The following is a 17,498-nucleotide window of genomic DNA, read 5'->3' on the forward strand; positions in this document are numbered from 1 at the left end:
ATGGAAGAATCCAAGAGGAAGAGATGACAATCTTAAATATCTATGCACCAAACACTAGTGCCCCCAACTATATAAAACAAATACTAATGGACCTGAAAAGTCATATATGCACTAATACAGTTGTAGTGGGGGACCTCAACACCCCACTGTCACAAAGAGATAGATCAACTAGACTAAAAATAAGTAATGAAATATTAGAACTCAATCAAACTCCTGAACAAATGAACTTAACAGATGTTTACAGAGTCTTCCACCCCACAAAATCAGAATACACATTCTTCTCAGCTGCACATGGGTCATTCTCCAAAATAGACCACATACTCACACATAGAACATGTTTAAGGAACTGCAAAGGAATTGAAGTTATCTCCTGTATATTATCAGACCAGAGTATGATGAAATTGGAGATCCATAGCAAAAGAAACTCAAAAAATTTCATAAACACATGGAAGTTGAACAACACACTTCTGAATAACCAATGGGTCACAGAGGAAATTAAAGAAGAAATCAGACAGTTCCTTCAATTAAATGACAATGACAATACAACATATCGGAATCTATGGGACACAGTGAAAGCAGTCTTATGAGGGAAATTCATAGCAGTGAATACGCATATTAGGAAAACAGAACGAGCCCAATTAAACAACCTGATGCTGAACCTCAAGCTTCTAGACAAAGAGGAGCAGGACAACCCCAAAGCTCATACAAGGGAGGAAATTATAAAGATCAGAGGAGAAATCAATGCAATGGAGACTAAGACAACAATACAAAAAAATCAATGAAGCCAAGAGTTGGTTCTTCGAAAGAATCAACAAAATTGACAAACCTTTAGACAACCTTGTCAGAAAAAGGAAAGAAAAGGCCCACATCCATGCAATTAGGAATGAAACGGGTGAAACTACAACAGACCCAGCAGAAATCCAGAGGATCATCAATACCTACTTCCAGAACCTTTACGCCAATAAGATGGACAACACAGAAGAAATGCACAGATTCCTAGATACATATGAATTACCAAAGTTGAATGAAGAAGACCTAAAAATTCTAAACAATCCAATATCAGCCAATGAAATTGAAAACATAATAAAAAACTTATCAACTAAGAAAAGCCCGGGCCCTGATGGCTTCACTGCTGAATTCTGCAAGACCTTTAGAGAGAAACTGCTGCCACTACTGTTTGAACTCTTCAATGAAATTGAAAGGGAAGCAAGCATCACCTTTATCCCCAAAGCAGAGAAAGACCCAAATGAAAAAGAGAACCATAGGCCAATCTCACTAATGAACATAGATGAAAAAATCCCTAATAAGATACTGGCAAATAGAATGCAGAAGATCATCAAGAAGATCATACACCCTGATCAAGTGGGATTCATCCCAGGGATGCAGGGATGGTTCAACATACGCAAAGCAATCAGTATAATACACTAATTATATCAATAGAGCAAAGGACAAAAAACATGTGATTATCTCCATAGATGCAGAAAAAGCATTTGACAAAATCAAACGTGCATTTATGATAAAAACCCTACGAAAAATTGGAATAGGTGGTCTCTACCTCAAACTGATAGAAACCATCTATGAAAAACCAACAGCCAGTATCATACTAAATGGTCAAATAATGAAATCCTTCACACTAAAATCAGGAACAAGACAAGGATGTCCACTGTCACCACTCTTGTTCAACATAGTTTTGGAAACATTAGCCATGGTAATTAGACAAAAGAAAGAAATAAAAGGAATAAAGATAGGTAATGAAGAAGTCAAATTGTCATTATTTGCAGATGACATGATACTGTATATAGAAGACCCCAAGAACTCCACCAAAAGTCTTCTAGACTTAATAACCAAATTCAGTCAAGTAGCTGGTTACAATGTCAACACACAAAAATCAACAGCTTTCCTCTACACCAATGACAGACTCACTGAGAGAGAAGTAAGGCAAATAATTCCTTTCACAGTAGCATCCAAATAACCTGAAATACCTAGGAATCAACCTAACGAAAGAAATCAATGACCTCTTCTCTGAAAACTATAGCACTCTGAAAAGAGAGATTGAAGATGATATCTGAAAATGGACAGACATCTCCTGCTCCTGGGTAGGAAGCATTAATATAGTGAAGATGGCCATACTTCCAAAACTGCTATATAGATTCAATGCAATTCCAATTGAGATCCCATCAGCATACTTCATGGACCTTGAGAAAACAATCCAAAAATTCATTTGGAACAAGAAGAGACCCAGAATAGCAAAAGCATTTCTAAGTAACAGAGACATGCCAGGGAGTATCACAATCCCCGACTTGCAACTCTACTACAAAGCTACTGTGATAAAAACAGCATGGTAATGGCAAAGAAACAGACCTGAGGACCAGTGGAACAGATTAGAAGATGCAGAAACAACGCCAGGCACACTCAGCCATCTCATCTTCGACAAAGGAGCCAAACACCCTCACTGGAGGAAAGCTAGCCTCTTTAATAAATGGTGCTGGAAAAATTGGGTTTCAACTTGCCAAAGATTAAAACTAGACCTATATCTCTCGCCATATACTAAACTAAAATTGAAATGGATTAAAGTTCTAAATATTAAAATAGAAACGCTGAACCAGTTGGAACGGAGGTTAGGTAGAACTCTTGAAGACATCGGTATAGGAAAAGATTTTATGAACAAAACCTCAGTTGTTCATGAACTAGCACAAACAGTCAACAAGTGGAATGTCTTATTTAAAAGCTTCTGCACAGCAAGAGAAACCACCAGCAGTGTGAAGAGACAACCCACAATGTGGGAAAATATCTTCACCTAGTTTTCTCAGACAAAGGTCTACTATGTCAAATCTATAAAGAACTTAAAAAGATCAGACCTCCCAAATTTAAAGACCCAACCCGAAAATGGGCATCTGAAATGAAAAGACATTTCTCAGACAAAGAAATAGAAATAGCAAATAAATACATGAAAAAATGTTCAACATCACTGGTCATTTGAGAGATGCAAATGAAAACAATGCTGAGATTCCACCTCACTCCAGAAAGAATGGCTGCTATCATGCAATCAACCAATAACAAATGCTGGCGGAGCTGTGGGGAAAGAGGAACCCTGCTCCACTGCTGGTGGGAGTGTAGACTGGTGCAAGCACTGTGGAAATCGGTATGGAGATACCTCAAAGAACTAGGACTGGAAGTCCCATTTGACCCTGCTATTCCAATGCTGGGGATCTTCCCCAAAGAATTAAAAGAATCATACCACAGTGATATATGTGCACCCATGTTCAGAGCAGCACAGTTTGTAATAGCTAAAACTTGGAAACAGCCCAAATGCCCATCAACTGGAGACCAGATAAAGAAAATGTGTTTTTTTTATTAAATGGAGTACTACTCAGTCATAGAAAACAAGAAATTAGAGAGATTTATAGCTAAGTGGATGCACATTGAGGTGATATTCTTAAGTGAAATAAATAGGACACACATGTATAAATACCAAATAGTTTGTCTGGTGTGAGAAACTGAAAGTGTAAATAAGGACTAAATGTATAATAGGTCATGTGAAATAGGAAGAAAAGGGGCAAAGGGGAAGGAAGTGGGAGGGCTAGGGGAAGGGAAAGAAGGGAATGAAATTAATATGCGAAAATGGAAAAATAGGAAAAAAATCTTTGTAAATAGGGAGGACTGGAGGGGTTGAAGGGAGGGCTGGGCAAGGGTGAAAAATAAGAACCAAGAAAGACTATGTAAAGGGGCAAATTTCCAATGATGAATGTCATTATATCATATACCTAAAATGTACCAATGATTAGAATGAATAATCGATAATGTAAAATAGGAAGAAAAGGTCCAAAGGGTTAGGGGTAGTCCGAGGGGCAGGGGAAAGGAAAGAAAGAAAAGGAAAAATGGTGAGAAATGGAAAAAATGGAAATAAAGTCTTTGTAAATAGGGAAGGGTGGAGGGGGTGAAGGGAGGGCTAGGAATGGGGAACAAAGAAGAACCAAGATGCATTATGCAAAGGTACAATTCCCAATGAGAAATGTAATTGTGTTGTATACCTACAATGTACCAATAAAAGAATTTAAGGAAACAGAAAGCAACAAAGCTTTTAATATTTGTTAAGAGTAAATATTAGCTATCTTACATGAAACATGGCATTCTCTGATGTTAGTGGAGGATAAATGAACTCTTAACAGTTTTGTTCGTACATCTGTGCCACTGTTGTTGTGTTTATGTGTTACAGCATTCTCTATACAGGCAATAAACTGTTCCTACAACTACTCTCTCTCTATATATATATCTTATATTTGAATGGCTGTGTATAATGCTAAATATTCTTTATGATTTACAAAATTTTAAAACACTAAAATTACTATGATTTTAGTTTTTGAATTTAATTTACTCTTCATTTTTTTTGTGTGTTCATGTGGATTTGCTAACTTGAGCTCAGCTTTGGAGTACTGTGCTGTTAATGGTGCAGTTTTCAGTTGGAAAAAACCTGAAATGACCTAACCCATTGATAGTTTATTAGCATGTCAGAGCTAATTTTTATTTGAATCATTAATATGAAATTTTAAAAGGTATCACAGATTTTATTAAGCATTGATTTTTAAATAATGAAAAATTAGAAAACCTACAAAGCACTTATTACATGGTAAAACATGTCTTGCTGGTCATCACACTCCCTTTACTGTCTCTAATTCCAGCTTTTATGAAGTATCTAAAAAATTTCTTTAATAGACCTGTAACTAGTAGATAAGATAGTGAGCCTCATTTTACATTTTAGCAGTGGTTTTCCATTCTGATTAATCAGGGTTAGTGACTGACTACACTTGTATAGCCATTTAATGTCATTTAGTTAAAATATTACATATTAACAACTCTAGTTGAGTCAAATGTAATTCATATGCTATTTTATATGAGTGTTTATATATCTCTTCATTTGTTTCGGTTGCCTACTGATGGAAAGGTTTTTTTTCATATTTTAAAGAATATATGTTCAAGGGCCAGGAATTTAGCTCAGTGGTTCTGCCACCTGCCTCGCAAGCGCAAGGAGCCGAGTTCAATCCCCAGTACCAAAAAAAAAAAAAAAAGTATTTGTGTTCAGTGTTGAGATTTTTAAAGATGTAAAACTATCATTTTCAAATTACAGTGTAAAGCTGGCATGGCGGTGCACACCTGTAATCCTAGCACTAAGGAGGCTGAGGCAGGAGGATCATCATGAGTTTGAGGCCAGCCTGAGCTACATAGTGAGCTCATGGCCAGCCTGAACTACAAAGCGAGACCCTGCCTCAAAAAAAAAAAATTACAGTGTAAAAATTGTTGCATTTGAGACTAATAATTGGTCAGTAATAAAAAAGTTAGGTAAAATATTAGATTGTAAACTTTTTAAAAAGCTTAACATATTAATCTATGTTTGTTCCCAACATTTTGGTCTACATCAGTGGTTTTTTTATTAAATATAGGCTGCTGTTTAGAGTTCTACAGAATGTTTCTTGTTTAGACTAGACTCATGTTTTTTACAATTTCTAATTTCAGTTTCTTTAAAATGGAGTGAAAAATTTTGACATTGAAGCAATCTGAATACAGAGTTCTAAGAATTTTTATGATTTTTCCTCCATATTTTTATACATATTTTGGCTATAGTTTATCAAATAACTTTAAAAGAGGAAATATGCTTAGTCTTTCCACGTGTTCAGTGCAGAATTTAATGATATTTTTTGTTATGAATCATTGATTTACTTTACATTTAATTAAATTAATTAAAAAATAATGTAGTTGGCATGAACAGTTTGGGACCAAGTAGGACTCTTTGTGAGCATGCAAATCAGTGGTTGGATACAGAAGGACCTACCTGTGCTAGAGAGTAACCTATCAGCTCTTCTCATGGGGCATTAGAAATGAAGGGCAAACTTAATCCAAAGAGTCTTCTAAGTGAAGTTTTAGAAACCTTTTGTTAATTAAAAAGCTTTCAAACTTGTCCTGATTGTTAATATAATTAAAGTTTAATCTTCTTAAAAATTTTATAGGGTTTCTATAATATTGAAGAATATTTCAGAAAATCTATATTCACTGAGGAAGATGATGTTTGCCTCTACTAACACTGAGCCTGAACTGAGGCCCAGAAGTAATTTTAAGTTATCATCTTTGGAGGATTCAACTGCCGGTGGACAACAACAGAAACAAACTAGAGAACATAAAATTTTTACCAGAGTTAAAGATGAGACATGGGAGACAACACTTGATAAGTTCATTAAACATGATGGAGAAGGTGTACTTGGAAATAAAATGAAACAAGAAGGTGATGGTTCTGAAGATGGAATAAAAGACAATAAATTGAAAGAAAATATGGAAAGAACTTGTTTGATGTCATTAGATAATACAGAATATGAACTCCAAATTTTGGAACAGCAGGCTCAAGAAAAAAATCTTAGTGATGTTTCTTTTCAAACTGCTGAGGTACTAAACAAAAAGGAGACATACTTTTTACATTCATTAGTAGGGGCTGACTAACTTCTGTAAAGAGGCACATGGTAAATAACTTAAGCTCTATAGGACAGATAGTTTCTGCTGCACCCAGTCCATTCTGTCTTTGTAGTGTGAAAGCAGCAGTTTGTCTAAAATGTACCTTCTGTGTTTTAATAAAGTCTTCTCTACAAAGACTCAGTGGGCCATATTTGGCTTATGAGCCATATTTGGCCACTCTTGACTTAATATAATAACATTGTAAAATTTTATTGTGTTAATAGACATTTATTGTAATTTGCTGTTTATTATTTCTTATGCTTTTTATGTACTACATATCTGTGCTTTTTTGGATTCTTCACATATAAGTGACTATTTACTCTTGAACTGATTCTTAGAGGTAGCTTTTATTTTTTCGTATAGAATCCTTGTTAGGGTGAGAGGGTTTTAATAAATATCTGTTTTTGCTTAACACTAGTTCTTACAGTCATCTAGAGAGTCAGTAATCTATTTTTTTCTTAATTTCTGAATTTCTCATTTGTTTTTTCATTACTAGAAATTAATTAAGATGCTCATATTCTATAGAATTTTACAATTTTTTGCAATTACTAAGTGTTGAGATTTTGAAAGCCATTTTAATAGAATTATTTTCTCATTTTCCTAACAGAAATTTTCTTTTTTTTTTGTTACTGGGAATTGAACTTGGGACCATGCGCTTGCAAGGCAAGCGGTGGCACCACTGAGCTAAATCCCCAGTCCCTAACAGAAAATTTCTAATGGAGAAATTCTCTGTTTTGGTAACTATGTTAGTAAGCCTTTCCATTAGTCTGTGAATGCATTTTGTTTTAAAATTGTTTACAAGATATTCTAAAACCATTTGCAAAGTAGGTTCCCCCTTCAGTAAGTACTGCCTTTTGCTAACATCTGTGTTACCCTTTAATTTTCCAAAAATTTCTTTTTAGATATATACTTTCAGAATTACATATTTCACATAGTATCGAATTGTCATGATTTCACGACTTATCTTTTAGACCAATTATTGCCTTTTTAAAATAATTATTAGAATTTTTCCTTCATTCATTAAAGACCTTATCTAAAAAGTAAAAGAACTTACCTTTCTTTATAAAAACTATTTAAAAATTTTTTAAATTTAAAATTTGCAGATTAAGGTATACTTTTTTTACTTCAATTTAAATGGTAGGCATTTTGTGGGGCATCTTTTCTCAATTTTTTTGTGAGTTTCTTTGTGTGGACTTTTATGCTATTGGGCACTCAGTTCCTGAGGCTTGCTAAATTATTAAGGTCCTCATATCCAAACTTATGCAGCAGAATAAGTAAATAGCATATCTAACACTTTTTCAAATTTGTGTAGATGCTATTTATAAAATACTGATTTATTTAAAGATGTACAATCATAATATACTAACTTTATTATTTTTTTTAATCAGTTGCTCTAAAAGAATAATTACCATTCTTGACTTTTTGGTGGGACGGAGTAGTTGGGGTAGAATCTAGGGTCTTGGCATTGAGCTACATCCCCAGCCCTTTTTATTTTTTATTTTGAGATCGGTTTTTGCTAAGCTGCCCAGAGTGGGCTCAAACTTGAAATCTTCTTGCCTCAGCCTCCCAGAGTGCTGGGATTACAGGTGTGTGTCACCACTCCTGGCTCTGTTCTTTGCTTTGCACAGATTTTTTTCAACATCTGACATTGTTCATCCATAGTTGAACTTTTCATTTTTTACTCTACAATAGTGATTTTATTTCAAGTCTGTTAATCTAAGTTGTGTAACTTTTTAATTATATTTCTTTCTTTCCCTTTGGTTCTTAGTTTTTCTTGTCATTTCTTCTTCCTCCTCCTTTTCTTCTATCTGCCTATCATATAAACATATAAATGTGATTTGTACATTTATCTATTAGAAGGAAAGATGGCTAAAGATAGGTGGTGTAAATAACATTATTTTGTAGAAAAGAGAGTAATCAATTATACTGGAAATTAATTTTGAAATACTTTTTTTTAAAAGCGTTTATCTCCCAGTGATAACGAAAAAGATTCATCTTATATAATTGAAAGTGATGAAGATTTAGAAATGGAGATGCTTAAGGTATGTTTAAAATTATTAAATTACTTCATGTTCTTTCCAAAGGACACTTAATTAAAATATTACTTAATTGTAAACTAAGTCCCATCACAATAACATTACTTCCAATTATGTACCTTCATATTCCGTATTTTCCAATTCATATTTCTTTGTCTTTATATGTTGTATAAATAATGTTTTATAAGTGGTATACTGATTTTGCATACATGTTCTATGTTCCTTTTTTACATCACTTTCTCTTAATCATTTTCTGGAATAGAGGTAATAATTAAGCTTTTCGTTATTGACATTGTTTTCTCTTCTTATCCATATATATCGCCATTTATTTTATTTTGACTTTTTTATATATTCAGTTATCTTTACATTCTTTGATTTTTTAAAATATTTATTTTGTATAATTTTCTAACAATTTAAATGGTCCAATTTTACTGTTTTATCAATATTGAAAATGTAATTGATATACTTTTTACCTCTTTATTCAGCCTACAGTTTATCAAGTATTATGTCCAAAAATGGACACTAAAAGCCAAGTTGGGGACATAGCTGTGTGGTAGTTTGTGCTTGGTATAAGTAACATTCTGGATTCAATCCCCAGTGCTAAAAAATGAAAAAAAAAAAAAAAAAAAAAGAAAGGAAAGAAAAGCCAGTTTAGCCAAAATAAGTGAAAAATGGAGAAAAACACAACTGTGCCACTGTGCATACTTTTTATTCTTCATCTTTAGACTGATGTGATTTTTCTTTTTATGAAATGAGAGTAATTTCCTGATTCTTTAGTTTTGAGGGCTAGTAATGGTAATGACAATGACAATTAGGAATGTAGGTTCTGAATTTAGATGTGGATTTCAGTCCCTCCTTTCCCTTTATTTTAAGAAAAGTCCCATGTGACTTTTCTTACCCTTTTGAAGCTCAGTGAACAGTTGTTATTTAAAGTATTGTTGAGAACTTAGTATAGAGCCCAGCATTGTTAACTGTTTAATAAGTATAAGCTAAATCATAATTCCTTTATTGATTAACCATTTCTCTGAGGAGTAATATTCAAGTAGTGTAATCATGGAATTCTTGTGGACTTCTACAAACATAAAATATATAATGAATCTCTTAGAAGGCAACTTGGATGCTGGAGTTAGAGAACTTTATTTTATGGTGCTTTCTGAATATGTTTGTAGACTTGAATAAAAAAATCAGAAACAGAATCACTTTTTGTTCCCTTCTAGGTCTAAAATGAGTACACTTTTTAAAAAAAACATTTAAAGTAAAATAATAAATGGAAGGTTTAATGAAAAGAGAAAATGACAACTATGGTTTAATAAAGTCTTCCTTATCACTTTTTAGTAAAAAAATTAAGAAATGTCCTTACATTCTTGAGATACTTGTTTTTTCAGAGAGAAAACCAGGTATGATAAAGCCAAATTAAAAATGAATAACTTTATTTTGCATAAGTAATACTCCTTTCCTGAAATTTTTAAAATCTTGTTTTTTTTTTGATAAATCCAAAACCACTTTTATTATTTGCTTATAGTTTAAGCCTTATCCTTACTCAAGAATGTGACTGATGTGTCACATAAAGAAACTCATTACCAAAAAAAATTTAAACCCACATTTATCACTTGGGAAGGAAAATACTGAAGTACAATAAAGAAAAACTTTTAAATTACCCGAATTCAAAATTTATGATAGATTTCCCCAGGGGCATTTCATTATATGCTATTAATGAACCTTGTTTATGCTGGAAATATTCCATCTTTGGCCTTGTGCCTTGGAAACCATTCTTGAGAACATATTTATAGAGGAACACACATGTTCTTTTGTGGTATTGCTTGTACAGCTGCCAGCTTTGAATAAAATTGTAGGCCGTGTTAATAATACTCCTTTGTGTTTGGTGAAAAAGATATGATACTGTCAGTGGTTTTGCTTTTAAAATTTCTTTTAAACTTTCAGTCTTTAGAAAACCTAAATAGTGATGCTATAGAAACAATTCATTCTGAGTGCTCAGAAATAAGAGGAAATTTGAGTCTTCCTACTGAAGAAGATGAAGATAAAAATGAAGCCTTTGAAGAGGAAGAAGGTGAGTGAGGAGGGTAAGCACTGAAGTATGTTCTCTGTGACTCATCTGCGATATCAGCTACTGCCTTCAGTTCAGGGTCTGGATTTAAAGTGATTTGGAGGCCAGGGGCTTGGAAGCATTTAATAAATTATTAAGTCCCAGAAACTTGCTGTTAAATTCCTTAGTGCTGTCATCTCTACGAAGCATAATCTTACTGTTTCTAAAATTAAGTAATGAAGTTTTGTGTCATTCAGTGAATCTGATGATGTAAAACTTTTCAATCTCAATTGTAAATTTTGTTTGGATCTTAATTGTATTCATGAAATCATTTACAAAATATTAAAGATCATTGCAAAGGACATGGATACATAGCATCTACTCTTTAGGAGCTTATTATTTAAACAATGCAGTTTAAAAGAGCAACATGGACTAGTTTTCAGATTTCATCAATATAATAAAAGATGCATTAAATTTTTCATTAAGTGAAAAGAGTCATGGCAAATCGGAATATTTTTATAAAGTAGAACTCAGACTAAGACTTCATCATTGACACAATGTGGAAACAAAAACATTTTATAAAAGTATATGTGAATATTTTGATAAAATGTTATCCTATTTCTTTTCTTGTATTAAATACAGGCACAATTTGTCGAAAATTGGTTTTCTATTTAGTAGTATTAAAGCTGTGAAGTGTAGTAATTAGCTTTAAATTGTTTAGTGATGAACTGATTCCTTTTTTTGCCTTTCCTTTGCCACTCGAACTTTGCAACCTAAAGATGGACAGTGAAAGTCACTTGGGTAGAGCTAACATAATAGCCCTGCTGTACTCTGCAGTTAGAATTTTAGTCAAAATGTAGGTAGATGGGCCGGGCATTTAGCTCAGCCTTTCCGCCACCTGCCTCTTAAGTGCAAGGACCCAAGTTCAATCCCTGGTACCAAAAAAACTCTGAAAAACAAATGAAAAATGTAGGTAGATACATCTACCTAACTAAATTAGATTTAGTTCTTTAAACTTGATTTAGCTAACTAAGTTTAGTTAACTAGGTTTAGGTAACTAAAGTGAAGATTTTATTTGTAGATTTTGTGACATTAATGTAATATCTGATTATCATTAATTGAAAGTTGGTTATAAAATTTGGATTGGAATATTACTATGTTTACTCTAGATATAAAAGCTAAAAAGTATAACTGATTCTAAAATAGCAGTTTTTTATGGTGCTGGTAAAATGGGAACCACAACAAAATTTTAGAATTTAATAGTAATCTTAGGGTCATGACTGATATGCAGAGCACCAAATTGCGTTGGAATTAAAAGAAAACAGTAACTTCTGGTACTTATCATTATATTCTTTTAAAAAACCCAATGAAATAAAAATTTTTTCCTTTCTATTATCTAATGTATTTCTATTTGAACATAAATGCCCATTTTATTTTATTTTAAGACCATTTTTTGCCAGAACCCAATGCAAAGCAAGTTATTTGCCTCAAGACCTATTTTGGCCATCATAGTTTTAAACCGTGAGTATAATTTCAGTTAATTAATTTGCATATTTTAGTACTTTTTTTACAGGGAGAAAAAAGATAAATAATCCATTCAATAGTAGCCATGCAATATCACTATAGTCATATTTTCCACACTGTAATTCCTATGACTACAAAATTATTTTGAAATAATATTATATATAAAACTTATTTCTGCAAGTTGTGTTTATAAGCAAGGAAACTTAGTGCTTCTGTGTAGAAACTAAAGATATTAGTGAATTTCCATTTAATGTTGATTTATTTTTCATTAAGTATCTGTGTGTCTGTTTTGTGTATCGTATTTCCCAAAGCTAATAGAAGCTTGTAAGACAGTAGTTTTAAGAACAATGATAATTTTATTTAACATACTCAAACTGTGTTTACGTCTAAGGGACATATTTAAGTATAAATGAATAAAAGTGAGATGAGGAACAAGTAAATTTGCATAAAAGTAATACGAATATAAAAATTAAGAGTGGATTTTTCCAGTTTTAAAAATTTGAAATAAACTCCATTGAAACATTTCTTTCCTTTTGTCTTTCAGTCTTAAAAATTTTTAAATTTAAGCATATCTTTGATACAGGAAAATGCACGTAGGTGTTCAGGTCAATAAATTTTGATAATCTAAGCACCTTGTGTAACCAGCTCTTAGATAAGATCATCAGCAGCATAGCAGAGACCACCTCTCTAAGTTTTCTCTTGAGATTTTAAGAAAATTTCCTAAGGTAAAGTTCAAAGGATTTAAAAATTTTTATGAGTACATGTTTGCAATACATAATGATTATATTCATCACGTGGAGTTGGTACATGTACATAACGTATCTTAATTTATTTATGCCCTTTCCTTCTCCTCCCACGTGTATGCCTGTATATCCAGCACATAGATTCTATTATTTACATTTTACTGTACTTGTTTTACCACATACCCATCTATCCATCTCTTGATCTTACTCCGTCAGAATATTAAGATGCATCTCAGAGTCAACTTTGGACATCATTACATTTCCCCCTAAGTATCTCAGCATATCAATTATTAACAAGAGTTAAATATTTATTTGTAATTTTTTTTGGTAAAATTTGCATGCAAAAAATGTACAAACCTTAAATGAAAGTTAGCACATCTCAATTGTACATGCGCACATCCATTAAGTCCTTATCAAGATATAGAATATTACCATTACCCCAAAAGTTCTCTCATTTTAAACTCAAATAATGTCTCTTATTTAATTTAAATAATTGATTCTTTTGGTATCTAACGTGAAGCTTAAAACTTATTTTATACTTTTAAGTATATGTAATAAAATGTAATACTTACAATGAAATGTAAACTCCTAGTTTGTCAGCCAGCCTGAATGGGAGATTGATTAATGGGGTTCCTTGTGAAGTTCTAGAGTGTGTATACATTTATATATGAAACTCAGAATTATAAATGAAATTCTGTTAGTGGAAGTAAAAAATTTAATGAGTTTTAACTTATTATTTGGGTTTCTTATTAATAAAACAAATAGATTTTTGCTTTTTACCTTGAAGGGTTCAGTGGAAAGTTATTCATTCTGTTTTGGAAGAAAGAAGAGATAATGTTGTTGTCATGGCAACTGGTAAGTAATACTTAAGTGAAAAACTTAATCCTTTAAAAAATAAAACATAAAGAGTTTAAAGTGCTTACCCTTTCATTAAACTCTCAAAATACAACACAAGTGTTTAAAATATAGAAGAGAGTGAGCAGGGAATAGATGCTTAAATTTATGCATGGAGTAGCTTTTAGGAAATGTCACTACTGATCATTTTAGGCATGTTACTTCTTATTGATCATTCAGCCATACAAGTACATGGTAAGAAGAAGTTGTTTATTTTTTATTTCTGTGAGTGTGTTTTATTTTCACCTTAAGGATATGGAAAGAGTTTATGCTTCCAGTACCCACCTGTGTATGTAGGCAAGATTGGCCTTGTCATCTCACCTCTTATTTCCTTGATGGAAGACCAAGTGCTCCAGCTTGAGTACGTAATGCTTTCATTGCCAAATCATTGTGCTCTTTCTTTAGTCTATAAATGAAACATCTGATATATCGTGTGTTAAAATTTAGTTCAAAATTACACATTTCTACAAGTGGTGCTTTATTAGTATTAAATAACACTTTAGTGGAAGACTTTACGTTCTTCATTTTTTTTTTTTTCTGGTGCTGATTACTAAACACAGGGCCTTGTACATGCTTGGCAAGTGCTCTACCACTGAACTACATCTCCAGCCCTTATTTTTTCCCTAGGTTTCTCTATAAATCAAGGTTATCAGGGGGTCTTGATAAAATTTTCTACAAATATTATTTTTCCAGTTTACATTTATTATCTCATAATTCTTTTCTTGTTATGTTATCTGTACTCTCATTTGGTATGAAATATATACAAAGAAGTGTTTTTTTTAATCTCTGAAAAACTTTTTAATCTTCTTCAATCTGACTTATCAATGAAAGACTCAACTTTAAAAATTTGCCTGGACCTTGAAGGACTTTATCAAGTTAGTGAGATATGAAAGGAGAGAAAAGAAGATTGCAGAGAAGAGGAATACATGTTAGAACTTTTTAAAATTTGTTCTCACTTAAAAATGATATTAATGTTTGTAATGCATACATTGCTTTGGAATATTTGTTTTTCTTGTTATAGAATGTCCAACATTCCAGCTTGTTTCCTTGGATCAGCACAATCAAAAAATGTTCTAGAAGATGTTAAATTGTGAGTAAGTTACTCAGGTGACTATGACATATGACAAATATTTTACTTAATGTGAGTAAAATGTCCATGGTTTAAGTGCACTTTATAGTACATAATATAGTTAATGTGTTTCAAATTTAAAAGGCTCTGTTATTCTTAGTTCTCGGGCTGTAAGATTAACATTGTAGTCATGAAATTATAAAAGTTTGGTTTTGGTGATTGGTGACTGGAATGGGAAAGACAGGGAAAGAGGAAGGAATGGATTAAGAAAGGTACCAGTAAACTTTGCAGGTTTATTAGTAGAACTCAAAGAGTGTCTGGATTTGGCTATTTTTACCAGTGAGGAAACTGAGGCCCAGAGACAAGTAATTTTTCTAGAGTTATGCAGTGAAATTTTGACTGAGCAGGGACTAGACCAGTGATGACAAATCTTTTAGAGTTTTCAATGATAACAAGCAGCTGGCTGTAGCACGTGTATCATAGGTTTGCCATCACTGGACTAGACTCTAAATCCGTTTCCCACCAGTTTTATCATGACATAAGAAAAATATCATCTCAAATGCACCCTAAAAATATGTATAATTAATATGTACACACTAACAATATATGTGCATATTAATATGTTTATATGCATATTGATATTTATATGTGCATATATAAATACACAGTGCACACATGCATTTAATAAGGTTTGAGAGATGCATACAAATGTGTAATCTAAAGCCCTATCAGATAGAAGAGTATTATTGTCACTCTAGAAAGTTTCTTCATATCCCTTCCCATCTATACTTCTCATCTTTTATCCTGAAGCAAATCAGTGCTTTTAAGTTTTTCTACCACAGTTTAATTTTTTCTGTCCTAGAATTTCATGTAAATGGAGTCACATAAAATGAACTTTTTTCTGGATGACTTTTTCATGAAGCTTACCGTCCTTGTGATTCCTCCATGTTGTTGCATGTATCAGTAGTGGTTTTTTAAATGTCTGAGTATGAATATACTACAGTTTGTTTTTTACATTTCCTCATGGATAGATGCCTAGACTGTTTCTAGTTTTTGGCTATTACTAAGGAAGCTGATGTCAACAAAAAACAGTCCTCTTGTGAATATCTGTTTTGTATATTTGAATATTATAATTACCTTTATTGAGGTGTAATTGATATACAGTAAATTTTACATACTGAAAATGTCTAATTTGGTACATTTTAACATATGTACACATCTATAAAACAGACATTAAAATTCAGATATGAACATAACCATCTCCTGCAAAATTTACTGGTACTTTTCTTAATCTATTCCTTCTTCTTTCCCACTCCAGTTATTAGGTGTTAATCTGTTTTCTATCACTATAAATCAGTTTGTGTTTTCTACAATTGTATATAAATGGAGTTAATCATACATTATATGTTCTTTCTTTTGTCTGGTTTAAGTAATGCAGCATAATTATTTTGAGATTCATCCATGCTATTACATTTATTAATAGCTCATTCCTTATATTGTCAAGTAATTACATTACATGGATATGCTATAAACTACGTAATTACTTGTTAATAGATATTTGGAACGTTTCCATTTTTAGCCTGTTATAGGTACAGCTACCCTGAACAATATGTTTTCATTTCATTGGTAAATACAAGAAATGGAATGACTGGAACAGGTGGTGGGTTTAACTTTAAAGGTTAAATTGATATAACATAAACTTTACTACTTTTACTGTTATTAACATCTGGTACCTTTGAGTGTGTTAATAATATTATATAACTGCCATCACAAATTCCAGAATATTTCATTACCCCCAAAAGTATTGTCACATTCATTAACCAGTCACTACTAATATTTCCCTTTTTTTTCCCATTCCAACCACTAACGTGGGTCTCTAATATGCCTGCCCTGGACATTTCATATAAATGAGCTCATTCAATATGTGGTCGTTTGTGTCTGTCATCTTTCCTTAGCATTATGTTATCAGTATTTCTTTTTTTTTTTTTGATACTGGGAATCAAACTTGGAACCTTGCGCTTGCGAGCCAGGCACCAGAACCACTGAGCTAAATCCCTGGCCCAGTATTTCATTTTTTATTATGACTGAATAATATTCCACTGGATAAGCATTCCACATTTTGTTTATCCATTCACTAATGGTGGACATTTGGGTTATTCTTGGTTGGATTTTATGAATAATAGTACTTTGAACATTTATGTACAAGCTTTTGTGTGAACAAATGTATTTTGGTTCTCTTGTATATATATTAATGACTGGAATTTCTAGGCTATATGATGAGTCTGTGTTTAACTTTTTAAGAAATGTCAAACTTTTGGAGAGTGGTTGTATCACATTACATGCCACACCCCCAGTAGTACATGAAAAGTCCAATTCCTCTCCATCCTTGACATTTCTTGGCATGGCCTATCTTTAATTTTAATAAAAAATTTAATAATTTTAATTTCACCATTGTGTGTTAAATTTGCTTTCCCTGCTAATTATGTTGCATCTTTTTATATATATATATATATATATATATATATATATATATTGGCCACTGTATATCTTTTTTTTTTTGGTACTGGGGATCAAACTTGGGTCCTTGTGCTTGTGAGGCAGGTGGCGGAACCACTGAGCTAAATCCCTGCCCCATCTGTATATCTTCTTTGAGGAAGTGTCTGTTAAAATCTTTTGCCTCTTCTTTATTG

General features: G+C 32.4%; 1 protein-coding gene across 10 annotated transcripts in view; it reads left to right on the plus strand.

Moving 5' to 3' along the window:
- Wrn (WRN RecQ like helicase) overlaps window positions 1-17,498 on the plus strand; it is a 169,281-nt gene that overhangs the window by 52,713 nt on the left and 99,070 nt on the right. For all 10 annotated transcript variants that reach the window (XM_021236843.2, XM_013076106.3, XM_021236847.2 and 7 more), the window contains 7 exons: window positions 6,003-6,432; window positions 8,460-8,540; window positions 10,476-10,602; window positions 12,024-12,099; window positions 13,633-13,700; window positions 13,992-14,100; window positions 14,761-14,829. In XM_021236843.2, the coding sequence (XP_021092502.1) occupies window positions 6,003-6,432; window positions 8,460-8,540; window positions 10,476-10,602; window positions 12,024-12,099; window positions 13,633-13,700; window positions 13,992-14,100; window positions 14,761-14,829 (960 nt within the window). The remainder of the gene's footprint in view (window positions 1-6,002; window positions 6,433-8,459; window positions 8,541-10,475; window positions 10,603-12,023; window positions 12,100-13,632; window positions 13,701-13,991; window positions 14,101-14,760; window positions 14,830-17,498) is intronic.

Source organism: Heterocephalus glaber, unplaced genomic scaffold, assembly GCF_053883595.1.
Source record: "Heterocephalus glaber isolate CG9 unplaced genomic scaffold, H.glaber_assembly_v1.0 deba00001461, whole genome shotgun sequence".
NCBI classification, from domain to species: Eukaryota; Metazoa; Chordata; class Mammalia; order Rodentia; family Bathyergidae; genus Heterocephalus; species Heterocephalus glaber.